Below are 14,623 nucleotides of genomic sequence, written 5' to 3' on the forward strand. Positions count from 1 at the left end.
CCCTGCTCACTCTGACCCCATAAAGGCAGCATGGTTAGGCCTTGTGTTGATGTTATAGCTTTTACCCCAATAATTTTATGCCAAAACTTACCTTCCTTTTTAAAATCTAAATGTTGGCTGTCCAAATGGTTGGAAACCTCTCATTAAAAATATGTCTACTTAGGTTTTTTATGCCAAATACTTTTGTTTATATTTTCTTGCAGCCTCCTTGTTATCTTTCAGGTGGGTCTCAATAAAAATGTCAGTACCTAAGTAGGAATAGAAAAATCTTGAAGTACCCTAAAATCAGAAGAAAAATCAATCTAAAAATGTAGTTCATAGATGGACTGGTCTGTATGTGAAAATAGAGGTAACTATGGTGTGGCATGAAAGTTTCATTAATGCATGTTTGTGATGGTACTTACTTGCAAATAGTGACTATATGAATAAGTTATGTAGTTTGTTACAAGTGAAATGCCATTCAGTGCTCCGTGCCTTTTCCCCAGCTAAAACAGTAATTCCTCAGTCACTGCTGAGGAATTCTATGTGAAACACCCAATGGGAGAACTCTATGGATACACAAGCAAAGCCTAATGTCATTGTTACCACGAGTGAGGCTTCCCACTGCTCTCTTATGGCAGCTCTGTCCTTGGGCATCCTGGAGATTCCTCTGAGTGAGGCAGTGCTGTTGACTGGCTCTCCTGGCCAGAAGCGTGGGGTCTGGCTGGGAAAAGGGTTATCAACAATCCAGGGTCATCTGTGGCTGTTCTCACTGGTTGTTGCTGCTGCTGGTAGCTGATAAAGGCCCAACGTCTGAATAACAGGAGCAGCAAGGGAAGCACATGTGTGTGGCTTAATCCCATTTTTGCAGTACGTTCCCTGCCAAGCTATGCCAAGAGCTCTTTGCCTTCAGAGAAGGAATGGGCCTATATATCCAACAAAACAGGACCAGAAGGACTCGTTAAACTCCTAAAAATGACCTCAAACAGGTTTGTAGTGGGTTTTTTTGTGGGTTTGTTTGTTTGTTTGTTTGCTGTTTTCTTTTTAATTATCTGAAAATGTTACCAGTTTATATTAGAATATCTCAGGGCTTTCTAGAGCTTGGCTGAATTTTGGTGCCTGCTCTTAGTGGCACAAATCTGCTTAGAGTTCTGCAGTGTGACACAGTCCTAGGATATTTTTTCTTTCATATGAAGCAAAGTTGTTATCCCACAAGTCAATATTGCCCATTCTAAGGTAAAAGCTCAAATTTGGTCAATGTTTGCCATTAAGTGAATCTCATGGCAATAAAAGTCAAAGCAGAAGTCCTTGTAATAGCTAGATGTGATACAGGTTGCTAAGCTTGGGGCCACCAGTTCAGGTGCACGCTGAGCCCTTCATTTCTTGGCAGCCTGTACATCAACTGTGTGCTTGTGAAAACCCGGCAGTTTGTGGTTAGCTTTTCCTGTGAACAGTGAGAGAGTACTGAGCAGGGGGGTCTGAAGCCACATTCAATGTCACCTGGGCTACTACTGTATTCAATAACATAATGTAATATGATAATGGAAACATTCTTAAAGATTGCTTCCCAGAACTGTTTTGGGATAGATCTCAGCATCCTGGCAACTCTCCAGCTGGGAGAAAGCTTACTTCTCCTGAGCAGTGTCTCCAACCAAATGGCTTAGATTGCTTTGATGGAAGAGATGATTCCCTCCCGGGATATACTCTTGGCACAGCACCCAGGTTGACCTTGTAGCTGTTGTAGGCAGTGTTTTGTAAAGAGGGACCCTAACCAAATCCTAGAAAGTTTAACTTTTTGCAAACTTCTGATGAATCCTTAATGAATGGGAAACGGCTGCATTGCTGTCTTCTCCCCTCTTCACTGTGGATAATAATGTATCTATCTTTCTGTTCTTTATTCCCCTTCCTTTTCTCTTCTGCCCCAGAATTAGAAAGTTTTGTGTTGTCAAACAGTTGAGTGAGAGGTTTTGGTTGTCTTCACCTTGAAAAGTTCAGCCCATTCGCTCAGAAAGATTGCTGTTTCTACTTCTGTTAACTCCTGAATATCTCACAGGCTTCATTACTTCCATTCTTTTCTTCCTTAACCTCTGTTTCAGGTTGGTTCTATAGTCTCTGTTGCTGGTTTTACAGCGGTGCCTTTTGACTGTCTTTAGGTGAGTTTCTTCTGGTTATATAAATGCAAAGAATGGAGAAGCAGGCTTGGTTTTGGTGGTGGGTTTTTGGTGGTTTTGGTTTTGGTTTGTTTTTAAAGAGATAGGGAATGCCTGAAGTGAGGCAATACCTTTGTGAGAGAGAGACAAGAACTGGATGACGAAGCTTGCGTTAGGATTAGGCAAGAAGAAAACTTCTTGGTTTGATCCTGCTCGTGTTGACGCCTAATTTACACTGGTGTAATTTCGTGAACTTGAGTGGATTTTCTTCAGAGGGCGAGATCAGGATTGACGCCTCTTAAATCACTTAGGTCATACTCCATAATTCATTTGCCAGCTCCTTTAATTAGTCGCAGGTAAGCCCGGGCTCCCCGGAGCTCGCTGCCTCCCCAGGCCGCCCTCGGGGGACCAGCCTCCCGCTCCCCTCTCACCGCGGGGCTGCGTGCCCGGGGCAGCGGGTCAGGGCTTCCCCCCCGCGTCTTCTTGTGCCGAAAGCTGGGGAGCCGGCTCCCGAAAGTTGCTCTGAGGGAGAGCCGGGGGGACGGGCGGTCCGGCAGCCGCGCGTTATGTAAGGGCGCAGGGGCTGCGGGCGGGATGACTGACAGGGAGAGGGAAATTCCTGGGGGGGGGGAGCGGGAGCGGCGCTGCTCTGGAGCCACTGCCAGCGCCGGCGGCTCCCGGAGACCTGGCGGGCAGAGCGGCTTTGGAGGAAGGGAAACAGCCCGGGCGGGACGCGGCCGGGGAGTCCGAGGAGCGAACGGGGCGGCGCGGGCTTGTCTCCCTGCTGAGCCACGCCGCCCGGGAACCGAGGGGCAGCGGCCGTGCGACAGGGCGAGCCCGGTTCTCTCTCTTCCCGGGGTCAGAGCGAGAGAGCGCGGAAGAGCCGCGGGACGAGGTCCGGCCGCCAAGCCCGGCCCCGCGGCGGGCGCTGCCCCTTTAAGAGCTGCCCGCCGCCAGCCCCGCGGAGAGGGAGTGACCTCTGGGCTTTGACAGCTCCCCTCGGCGCCCGCAGCGCCCGGCCCCGCCCCCCGCGCCCCATTGGCCGGCGGGCCGGTATGCCGCGCGCTGATTGGCTGGCCGCTTCCCCTGAGCGAACCTTTAGAACTCCGAGACACAATATTCTGTTACATTGTAGCAAAATGGCGACTGTCATTCACAACCCCCTGAAAGCGTAAGTAGGAATCAAAAATGTACATATTCCGCGTGGTTTAAATATGAAAAAGGGCGCCTTTCCGGCGCTGGCTGCCAGCCGCAGCCGGCTGCCGGCAGCCTCCCGGCGGGTCCCTCCTCCCGCCCTCCTTTCTGCCCCGGCGACTCGCTCGGGGTATTTTGTGTGTGTGTGCCACACATCCCCGCGTCTCGCGCCGAAATTAGCGAGGGGAGGTCGCTGGGCTCGCGCGCCGGCTAATTGGCGGCGGGGCGCGGGGCGAGGGGCTGCCCGCCGCTCCCGGGGCGCTGCGCGGAGCCGTCCCGCGGGGCTGCGCGCACCTGGCAGCCCCCGCGCACCCCCGCGCACCCCCCGGCCCGGCGGCATCGCCCCCCTTCCTGCCGGGGTCCCGCGGCGGGGGCTGGGGTCGGTGCGCGGAGGCTCCGCGCTCCGGCTCGGAGTTGGCTCGGCAAGTCTTTGCGGAGTTAGGGCGGCTTGGGGAGGGGGCTGCTGGGCTGGGGGGCTGCGGGGCTGGCGGGAGCCGGGCGGCGGGGGCACCGCCGGCGGCACCTCGGCGCTCCTGCGGGAGAGGGGGCAGCAGGCGTGCGTGAAATGAATGACTCGGGACTGCCGGTGGTTGGTTTGGGGCAGGAAGTCCGGAGATCTGTTTTGCATATGACAGGCTTTCGCTTTCCGAAGTGGCGAAGAGAGTTGGTTATGTTTCCGTCTTGAGAGCGGGCACCGGCAGCCGCGGAGGGGCTGCTCGGACGGGGTCTGACCCGCTGCTGGCCAAGGAAGCAGAGAGAGGGAGCGGGCGAGGGGGCGGGAGGGGGCAGGTGCTTCTGCCGCGGAAATATTCCGGGGTTCCCGGTCTGGAAATAAGGCCGGCTTCAGAGGGGGACAGCGGGAGCCGCTTGTCGCCTTCTGGATCGCGCCCTTTATTTTCCTTGTGGTCTGCAGCGCGCGCCGTTAATCCCCGAAGGCATTACGGAGAGTGGGATTTGGCACCGCGTGTGGGGAGAGGAGCTGTCTTAACCTTTTTAGAACGACTTCGCTGCTAACGGGGGCAGCGCTCGCGCTCGTAAAGCAGGGAAGCGGAGTACCTGGCGGTGACGCTTCGTTTGCACTTTCTGGCTGAGCTGAGTGGGTGTTTTTATACATTTGAGTTTTCAGAGATGAAATGAGGGCTGCGAGGCTTTACTTTTTAAAATTTTTATTTCTTTTTTTTTTTTTTTTTTTTTTCCCCCGACTCAAGTCTCTCCGTCTGGAGTTGGAAAAACACTTGAAGGTTTTTCCAGGGATTCCTGCCGCTGTCCCTCTGCGACCCGGAGCGAAAGGAAAGCCTCAAGCTAGGAAGGGGTGCTGACATGTTTATCAGCTCTCCTGCTCCGTCCGGGCGGAAAAACCTTTGCTTTCCTTTACTCGTCCTCTCGGTAGCACCTTACCGAAACCCGCGGGGAGAGAGGCGGGCAGTGGTAGAGGGTTAATCAAACAAGTCTGCGTATCTTCCTGGGGGGGCGATGTGGGGCTGAACACGCTCTGAGAACCGCGGGGAAGAGCCGCGTCCCCCCAGCTTGACGACAGGTTTCATACTCGGGCAGGCGAGAGCAACTTCTCCCCGTGTCCCCCCCGCCCCGGCCGTCGCTCAGGCAGACGCGGACACCCCGGAGCGCTCCCCGGGCACCCCGGAGCGCACCAGCGGGGGTGGGGGGTGTCCGCGCCGCACGGCTCCTCCTCACCTGGGCTGGGAAAAGCCAGGCACGGCGCTGCCAAGCGCCAGTGCTGCCCGCAGCGAGGAAAGCCGGGCAGCGGGTGAGGGGCGGGGAGCTCCCGGGGAGCGGCGGCGGGAGCACGCCGGGCGGCCGGTCCCCGCCCCGCCGGGGACTGGGTCTCGGCTCCTCGCTTCGTACTTCGTGAGACCGGACCGGGGGGACTCCCGGCAGCCGCGGCGGATCTCCCGAGAGGGCGGGTCCTGCCGAAGGGCTGCTTGTGCCGAAATGAACCGGGGCCCCGATCCTGCTGCTGCTGCTGGAGTCGGGAGGGGCAGGATGAGGCCATTTATAATTAGTTCCCTTCTCCTCGCCCCTGGGGGGGTGCGAGGAGGAAACAATAGACATCAAGTGTTGGGTTCGCTTTTCTCTGTGTGCCTTTTAAAGTACTAATGCTATGTGGAGGAAACAATTGGTACTGGCTGCCTGACACCGTCTGCATTTTTTATTAACAACTTGTTTAATAAAACATTTTATAATTTTCACTTATTCTTTAAAGTTGCTGATCGAGAAACAATACACATGTAAATAAATTATGCATGGGATAAATTAGGGCAAGAGCAGTAGGACACACAATAAGGGAAGAGATGCAGTGCACAGTATTTTATCCTCATGTGTCCTTCCTGACAATGAAAGAGCTGAATGACATTTGCATTTCCTCTGCGTTTTGATTGTATCTCAAAACCCACAAACGCCCCCTACAGAAACTGGCCACACAAAGGTTTTCTCTGAGATGGGGGACAATGTAGGGACCGATAAATCCTAGCTCAGGTATTAAAGCAGCTCTGTGTGTGCCTGTGCATTTAAGTGTGTCCAATATTCAGTTTATCTCCAGCGCTTGGACACATATGTGGCCTTGTTCATGCTAGAGTAGTCTCTCGGGATAATGTGTTCGGTGTACCTGGGCATCTCTGGGAATACATTACACAGAACAGCTTAGTGCCTATAGTCCCTTGTTAATGATTGGCACCTCCTTACACTCAGCTTGCCTCCTTCTCCAACTAGCTCTCCCTTCTCACTTTCTGGTTCTCTTCTGGTGCTTTAAACATCCCTTTGCTCGTCTGCTCTTCACTTCCTCTGGTGATTCAATCAACTTGACATGACTGCCTATTATGTCTGCTATTTAATATCTTCTTGTTTACCAACATGGTGCTACAGGCAAAAATGTCAGAGATCTAAGTTTAACGGATCTTGCAAGGGAAAGGCAGCAGGTGTCTGGATAAGTTCTTCTTCATCTGTAGAAAAGGCAATATTCAGATAGCTTTGATGGGACAGCAGTAGATTTGAAGTGCTGGATTTGTTGTTTTTTTTTTTTCACTAGTCTGTGTACCTAGCTCCATCTTTTTTCATTCCATCTTCCTCTTCTTTTGATATCTGAATATGGAGACATTTGAATGGTGCAGCAGAAGAAACAAATGCAGTTAAAGAGTATTCTGAATTACTTCAAATGTCAGTCAGAAATCTCAATGGACTTTGTAAACGTTAAGTAATTAAACCTCTCAACACTCCTGTGAAGAAAGGATCATTGCCTTTGTTTTATGGATGGCTAAACTAGGACAAAGTGGTTCAGAAACTTTCTAATTTGAAGATCAAGTCCAGACTGTTCAACCTACAGTCTTAACATCTAGTTCCATTTCCTCCATCTCTGCCTTATTAGTGATGTGCATATGGTACTATCATGTATTTAATGTAATTAAGACCTTGTAATTCACAAAGTCTTATCTAGAAGCAGAGCTGGTTTTCCCCCACCCCTTCTCTGTCTTTACTCCCACAGCTGACTTTTATTTCAGGTTGTCAATTAAACATACTCCCTGGAACCTATGTTAGGCTATTGCCTTTTCTGCGTGTAAGATTCCCTCATGTCATATAGCACTCTGCCTGAATTCTCAGCAGAGGAGCTCTTGCCTCCCAGTAGTTTGGCCTGGAGCAGCGGTGCTGGTGCTCTCCCTTTATTTTGCTCAAGACAGTCTCTGGGACAAAAGAGGCTACCATAGGCTCAATTGCTAAGCTAGGTTACTTGCATGCTGACTGTATTGACGGGTAACTTTGATGTGCTTGGGGACACTTATTCCCTGCCAGGTGTTTGGGGACCAGATCATCTCAGGCTTGTGTGCACAGTGCTAGAGCTGACCTTACAAACCCTGCCAGGCCTGTTCTGTCTCTGCATTCCCACTGCAGACACACAGCAGCGGTTGGTTTGCCAATTGCTGTTCCTTCTAAGATAAAATTGCCTTGACAGCCAGCTCCAACCCCTGGGCTGCCAAATAGCCATCCTTGTGATGAATTCTGTGGCATGAAACACCTGTGAAGAAATGGTCTGTGACCGTATCCCTGTTTCATGTCAGCAATAGACCTGTGTGGGTCTTGGGGTCTTGCATCATGGCAAGAGTATTTCATTAGTGATAACTCTGGCTTGAATTCAAGCTGAGGACTCTTAACTGAAAGGTCCTGTATCCCATTACGCATCCCTAAAAGAGCCCTATGTCCTGATTAAGTGCTGATGAAGACTGATTTTTTTTTTTTGGATGTTGTTGCTTAAGTATCTGGTTGCTGATTTTTAATATTAAAGTGAAAGTTAACGTGTAATGCTGCTTTCAGCAGGTGGAAGCAACAAAGAAGGTAGACAGTTAGGTTGCCAGTTCAGTGTTTACAAGTGTTGTGGAGGTGATTTTAATGTGGCTTTGCAGAAGAGAATTTTCTTCTACTTGACAGAACAGGGCACATTAAATTGTTGGGCACATTAAATCACATACCAAAATCTCTACAGCATTTCCAATGTGGCTCTGATGTCACATAAAAACACAAATGAGCCCTACTGTGACCCATTTGAAATCAAAACTGTTGGCCACATAAAAACTGCATTTTCTGTATCTCAGCACCGGCTTTCAGAGAAAATGATGGATGAATGTTATTGTATTTATGCAAGGAAACAAGTGGAAAACCAAAGTAATTGGGTGGACACAAAAGCCAGGTTAAGAAAACCTGAGGATACACTGGTTTGAATATAAGAGTCTGATAAATGGTATATTACTCCTTACGGTGTTATGTCTGGTTCCATGAGTCACTTGTGCATGATTAGTTGTTGCAGTGCTTTTGTAGTTTTGTTTTGTTGGTGTTCCAGCTTTTCACAGTCTGTCCGGTTGTGTGGATGAATGGAGGTTGTACCACAACTTTGTTGCTGAGGAAAAAGTTTTTAAAACGTCTTATCTATGGTGTGTGAAAGCAATATTGAACTATCTGGGTTGTGCTGCAGAGGCCCAAAGGTATGATATTTTGGAGGGTGTAAATAATTTCAAAATAAGCACATGTCCAATGAGCTGGGTACATAATGCCTGGTAGATTGGGTTCAGTGTCTGAGTGGGAATAGTTTACCAAGACCATGCAGAAGTCCAGTATGCAAAGCAAAATAGGGGCTCTGTCTTCAGCCTGAGTCATGGGGAAGGTAATGCGGCTTATGCTTTGTGTAGCCTAATGAAAATTGGTTTCTTCTGCTGCCTTCCTGAAACTGGAAGTGAGGTATTTGGGGGTTACTCTCAAGAGCAGACTTTGTCCATCCTATATGTCTGCCTTCTGCAATGTATGGCAGTTGGTTGTACCTCTGCTGTCCTGAAATGAGGCATTGCAATGCCCCCATTGGCATTGAATAAACCCCCTTTTAGCATGATTGTTTGCAGAGTCTGGTGTTTTCTCACTCTGGTTTGTCCTTCATGTCAAAGCTGAATTTCTTTGCTTGGTAGATCAATTTTACAATCTTGGTATTTATTCTGGGCTCATCACTGTGTTGTCTGTATGTGATGTTGCCTTGAGCAAGAACCATCCCTGTATTGTTTACCCCTGAGGACTTGTAGGAGTGGAATGAATCTGTTTCAGGAGTTGATGTTTTTCTCCCTTGGACAGACCAACCTCTGATCTGAGGGTTCCCTGCCTGGGGTGACGTACTTTCACACACAGAGAAGCAGCACCAAGGCAACACTGCTTAAAGCCTGTTCCGAGGGCTACTCTTCTGGCTTTGCCTGGGCTGTATTGTCCAGAATGCAGACACTGAGGTGTGTTAGTCACTTCCTAAGTGCAGGTCGCAGTTTTAGCACTGATTTGTTTCTTTTAAGGGAAGTTGTCTCATCAACACAATCTAGCAGAAATAATACTTTTAAAATATTTTATTTTAGCAAATATTTTCAGAATGAAGTACCTCTTTCTTGTCTTGAAAAACTTCTCCAGAGTTTGTGGAACAAACCCAAATAGACAGGACTAGTCCGTGACAAGCAAGACCGTGGTTCTACTTTCTTTTTTTTCATGTCAAAAGAGAGAATGGCCCAGTGTATTTTCAGTGTCTAAACTGAGTGGCATATAACACAAATATCATAAGTGAGTACTTGAATACTGAATATTTAGAATTCTTATTTATCTTTAATAGTTTAAATTATTAGAAGTATGATACTTAAAAAAAATAATAAAAAAGTGATATATGGTTTATTTCCCAGCAGTGCGTATTTTAACCAGATTCCCAGCAGATGTCTCAGAGAAGAATAATGCAGTGTCTCAATGGCTGCTGGCAAATATCCTTCTCACAACCTCATCTCCTCTAGTATGGGAATAGTAGGTGTATGTCAGCATGTGTCTTAGTTTTCAGGTTACCTGCCTGGGCTGGGTGTGGTCAGAGGGTTGCAATTCCAGCCTCATGGAAGGTTTTACTGGCACCCTGGCATTGTCTGAGGGGAGGCTTCACAGGGAGTCAGTGGAGCAGCAAGAGCAGGGCAGGGATGGGTACTGATGAGTATGCACTTGGTGGCTGTGATCAGCAGCGTGTGCTTGCCAAATCCTGAGTCATTAATTTTGTGTTCTGCTGAGCTGTAGCTGGGAGAGAGTCCCCTGCTCAGGTGTTGATGGGAACACTGACTACATCAATGTTGTTTTTCTGGTGAGGAAGGCTGGAAATGATATTTAATACTGCAGTCCCTGGTGACAGAACTGATCCAGCCTAACTGAGAATCATAATCTTTCCATTCATACAACACCACAAGTTATATCAGTCTGACATCTGATGATGCTATCCTTGCTCTCCAGTAATTTTTATAAATTAATATAAAATGCCACTGGTAACGTGCATATGAAATCTTAGTATGCAAAAGAATGGAACCCCACATAACATATAGTTTCTCCCTCTTCTTTCTTCTCAGAGTCTCACTTGTGATACAAGACCTTGGTAAGACATTGGGCTAGATTCTCTACAAACACATGGCTTAATGCTTCTTGCCTTTTAGGTCTCAAAAATCTAAATACATTAGATGGTGCAAAGAAAATCAGGTGCAGCACGGTGAAATAAGGCCATGCCCCGAGCTGGTTAATTCCAGTCTGCCTTACTGCATCAGCTGGCAGGGCTGATTTGATCTGATCAGATGCGGGCATGCTACTTCTGCCAAAATGCAAAGTACAGTGCTTATGTTGCTTTTATGCTTTGAGTTGGCTTCATGCTAGCCACAGGAAGATAGATGATGTCTGTTGGAACAAAATTTCCTCTTGAAAATGTTTTGGGTGCTTTTCATGTTTTGGAAGAGCTGGTGAACACCTGTTCGGTGCTTTGTGTCACGTGGCTGTGAAATTTTTGCTCTGGTTCTAGGATCTCTGCAGTTTCTAGGGTTCCTGTGGATCCACAGCCTAACATGATTAGTCACAGAGTTGGGAGAAAAGTTGAAATGGCCGGAGTTATAGACCGCATAGGTCACTATCCAGTGAAGAGGGCAACAGGGAAACTTATAATGGAGACACTAAGTTAGTATTATTTCTTTGAAGGAAAAGTAATGTCTATATTTTCATTTCCCTCATGAACAGTCCTGAAGAAAGTAAACCATGGATTTGTGACTATTCAAGTAATTTGATCTCAATATTGTTTCCTGAGAGGCTCTGTTCAGTCAATGATGGGGACAAATGTAATTTATGTTTATGATTACTTAAAAAGCTATACAATCTGAATAAGGAATAATGGAAACAGTGGTTCAGAAAGCTGTTTTACTGCTAAACACCTTTGGTCTTGGCCACAAATAAAAACTGCACCATGCCATCCTCCAGAGTGTTTAGATAAATCACTTGACAGTGTCCAATATTGGAAATTAAAACATGAACCCACTTGTATCTACAAGTTTACACTGATTGCTTTAGCTTTTTTTTTTTTTTTTTTTAAACTAGTAAAGTATGTTTTGAAGGTTGTAGGTTTTTGTGTTGTCTAAGCATTCTTTATCCTTGAAGTTTTCAGTTCATTAGCATGTACCTATTGATGTAAAATATGGAATACATCAGGAGCACACACTAAATTCAAAGATTAGTACCTTTTATAGCTGGAGTAGTGCAGGTTAAGAGGCATGTAAGATGTGTTGAGTGAGGGTTAGTGATGGGAAGACTGCAGTGAGCTCTCTTTCTTCACAGGTGTGGAGAAACCCTCTCAGTTGCAGCACTGAGATGTTTCTTGTACTGCTTCATCATACCTGACTGACTCTTTAATTTTTAGGAGGTGCTTCTCCAAAAACTATGTGCCTCTCTGTTAATTTTGGTGATGTTAGTCCTCAGAGATCAAATGGCATAAGGATTAAAGCAATGTTAATACCTTTCCAGGTAGAATGGAGTTCTGAAGACTTGTGGCTTCTCTCCTTTCCTGTGCTGATACAAATTGGGAACTTAGGTTAGCTGGTGTTATGTTGATGGCAAACTGGAATTCTGAAGGTCAGGATCTCACCAAAAAGTGGTGTTGGGGGAAATACATGGAAAACCCTTTTCAATTTCCTGTCATCAGATCTAATTTGTTTTTGTCAACAGTCTCAGCTAAATGTTTTATCTTCTCCTAGCTTTCCTTTCCCCTGCCTCCCAAGCTCTTTTCCCCATTGACCTCCACAGACGCAGTCCTAGCTGTTGATTTATCAGGGCAGGCTAGCTCAGCACTGTGTGGAGATTGCTTTTAATTAACTCTCTTCGTTTTTTCCAACCTTCAGGGAGCAGCAACCCTTTAATGATTTTAATATTTTATCTGGATTTATATCCACCTTATGTGTTGTTTGTTGCTCTGCTTCCTCACATGTTCTTCCTTAGACATTTCCCAAAATGAAATGTCTGTGTCAGGCTCTTCATACAGAATAAGGAGGACAATTTTCAAGGGCTTCTGGACTGGGAGGACGGACTCTATATGATCTACCCTGGTGTTTTGGAGGCAGATGGAGAGTATGAGGTGGCACGTTTTTGTGCCATCTTGGAGAAGGACTCACTTCAGTGTTCTGCCTCAGTGCACAGGGAGAGGCAGCTTTGTTTCATGGTTGCAGCATGGCAGAACAGAGCTTACTGAGTTAAATCTGACCCCTGACTTGTTGTATGGTATTGACACATCATGAACTTAATTTCAGAGTTGAGTGTGACTCTCATGCTGGTCAGGCTGAGTCGGAGAGGCATTAATGTAATTTCCTGTTGCTAAAATGTAGTTTACTTCCTGTGCATGAATACAGGTCTAAAGGAGAATCCCCCTTTACCTGCAAAAGACTACTTTTGCTTACTGTGAGTAGCTCTACCATGTGAGATTTCTCCAGACTGAGCAGAAAGCAGCCACACATATTTCTCCCACTTGGAATTTTCTCTTCACGTATGTTACAATGAGGATTTCAGGAGGTTCCTGAAAGAATTAGGAAAATAATTAGCATGAAAAAATTAGGAAAGAATTGAAGGAAGTATTAGGAAAGACATATGTTATTTGTAATGTAAAGTATGTGGCACGTTCATGCCAGAGCAGGAATATGCTTTATAATCATGCTTAAAGGAAGCATCACTGTCCTTTTGTGGGATTATTTTCTCCATTCTTTTCATGGGAGGAATGGCATGTGCTGACAGACTTGGTGATGGTCACACTAGACACACCACCAACCGCTGACAGAATTGGAGGTTTAGAAGCCTTGTTTCTTTGCTTTTGGTGTTGAGTGTTAGACAGTATAGGAGTGATGTGTTGAGAGTGAATGAGAATCCTTCCTTGGTAGCATTTCCATGGCTGAGCTGAAATTTAAGGGCATGGAGGAAGAGTCAGAAAGTGAGTTAAGAGTATCTGTCTGGTTCACTGATAAATACTGCTAAACCATCCTTAATAGCAGTGGTTTATGCCTAGAGCTGATAGAGACACTGGGGTGCAAAGATTTTAACCATGGAAATGGACCCACTGGCAAGTAGTTCTGCATTTCAAAATGCACACACTGCACACCAGACAGGCCGTTCAGTACGATTAATGTGTTGAATTCAAAGTCACTGGTGTGACACCATTTATTTTACAAGGCTACTTGTGGGTATGTGTGTGTATGTAAAGCCCTTTTATTAAAATGGCAGAAGGAATGAAGAAGTTCACAGATCTAGTCCTCCCTTACTAAGGGCAGTGGCTCTGAGACACGAGCTGAAAGGAACACAGTCATGGGTGCTACTGGTCGAAATATTGGCAGTACACCACTGCATAAGATCATCTATGTCTTCTGGTCTGTATTTTGTGCTTGTATCTTTCCTATTGTCTTTTGCAGTCCTTCTTACTTTAAAAAATAATTATTTGGGTGTATATTTTCCCATGTTTCTGCTGCGATTTCACAGTAACTAACTCCTGGCTTTCTCATCTAACCAGATTGCAAATGTATGTGGTTCAGGTATTTGTTCTGCTGAGCAGATCTGAAAGTGAATTCCCTCCTCCCCTATCATTAACTTTCTAGTTTTATTTCCACAGCTAACTTATCCACAAAGTCCTAGAGTTAGGAGAGGATGTCTCTCCTGACACATCTTCCGAATTCCTCACTGCTAAACACACACCATGCAAAGTAAAAACCTGGCTGGCTCTCCAAGGACAGTCTATTTCTCAGGCTGCTATTTCCAGCTCCCTGCATGCACCCCTTGGAGAGGATGAGGAAGAACAGATGAGGGGTGAGCACTCTGCCTCTGGGAATGGCTGTGACCTGAAAATGGATTGCAATTCCAGCTGAATGGTTCCTTCCCTTAGTAACAGAATTGCATGCCTGGGCTCTGAGCTCTTTCCCATCTCTGCTAAACTTTCCCAGTCAATTAACCATGTCCATCTCTTGCTCTAGCAGCCACATGTGCCTTTTCTGCTGCAGCAGGGTTTTGGAACAGTAACTCCCTGCAGTCTTTGCTGCAGCAGTTTTCTTCCAGCAGCTTCCCTCATGCACGGTTATCAATCAGGACCTGTCAGGTTTTTCCCTTTGACACATCTATTTTCAGGGCTGTAGGACTTTGACCTTTTGCTTTTGTCTTTATAAGTACTATTTTTTTTCCACTAGGGGCCAACTCAAATGCTAGGTGTTAGCTGTTTGTATCTCTGATACAAAAGCTGCATGAAAATTTCAGTCTTAGTGTGAAGAGATTTTGATAAACCTGGATATTTCTTTAGGTTTCTGTTATTTGACCTCCCTTGGGTTTTAATTTTGCTTGTCAAAAAGGCCTCATTAAGTTGGCCACTAGTCCTTGTGGGCTGTTTCAGGAGGCTCCCGCAGTGTAGAGGTCTCCTCTGAGTAGCCGGTTAACAGGAGTGGATGAAAGAGTAGTGAGTCCTTGGAGGCTGA

The 14,623-nt window shown here is 46.6% G+C and overlaps 1 protein-coding gene across 7 annotated transcripts in view; it reads left to right on the forward strand.

The window, feature by feature from the left end:
• The first annotated feature begins 3,268 nt into the window (after positions 1-3,268).
• DPF3 (double PHD fingers 3) overlaps positions 3,269-14,623 on the forward strand; it is a 178,127-nt gene continuing 166,772 nt past the window's right edge. For 6 of the 7 annotated variants that reach the window (XR_007889587.1, XR_007889588.1, XM_051620435.1 and 3 more), the window contains exon 1: positions 3,269-3,300. Coding sequence is in view for 4 of the 7 variants with exons in the window: in XM_051620435.1 (XP_051476395.1) it covers positions 3,269-3,300 (32 nt within the window). In the remaining 3 variants the exon portion in view is untranslated. The remainder of the gene's footprint in view (positions 3,301-14,623) is intronic. The other variant, XM_051620438.1, reaches the window with a different exon arrangement.

The sequence above is a fragment of the Apus apus genome, chromosome 5, assembly GCF_020740795.1.
Source record: "Apus apus isolate bApuApu2 chromosome 5, bApuApu2.pri.cur, whole genome shotgun sequence".
Taxonomy (NCBI): domain Eukaryota; kingdom Metazoa; phylum Chordata; class Aves; order Apodiformes; family Apodidae; genus Apus; species Apus apus.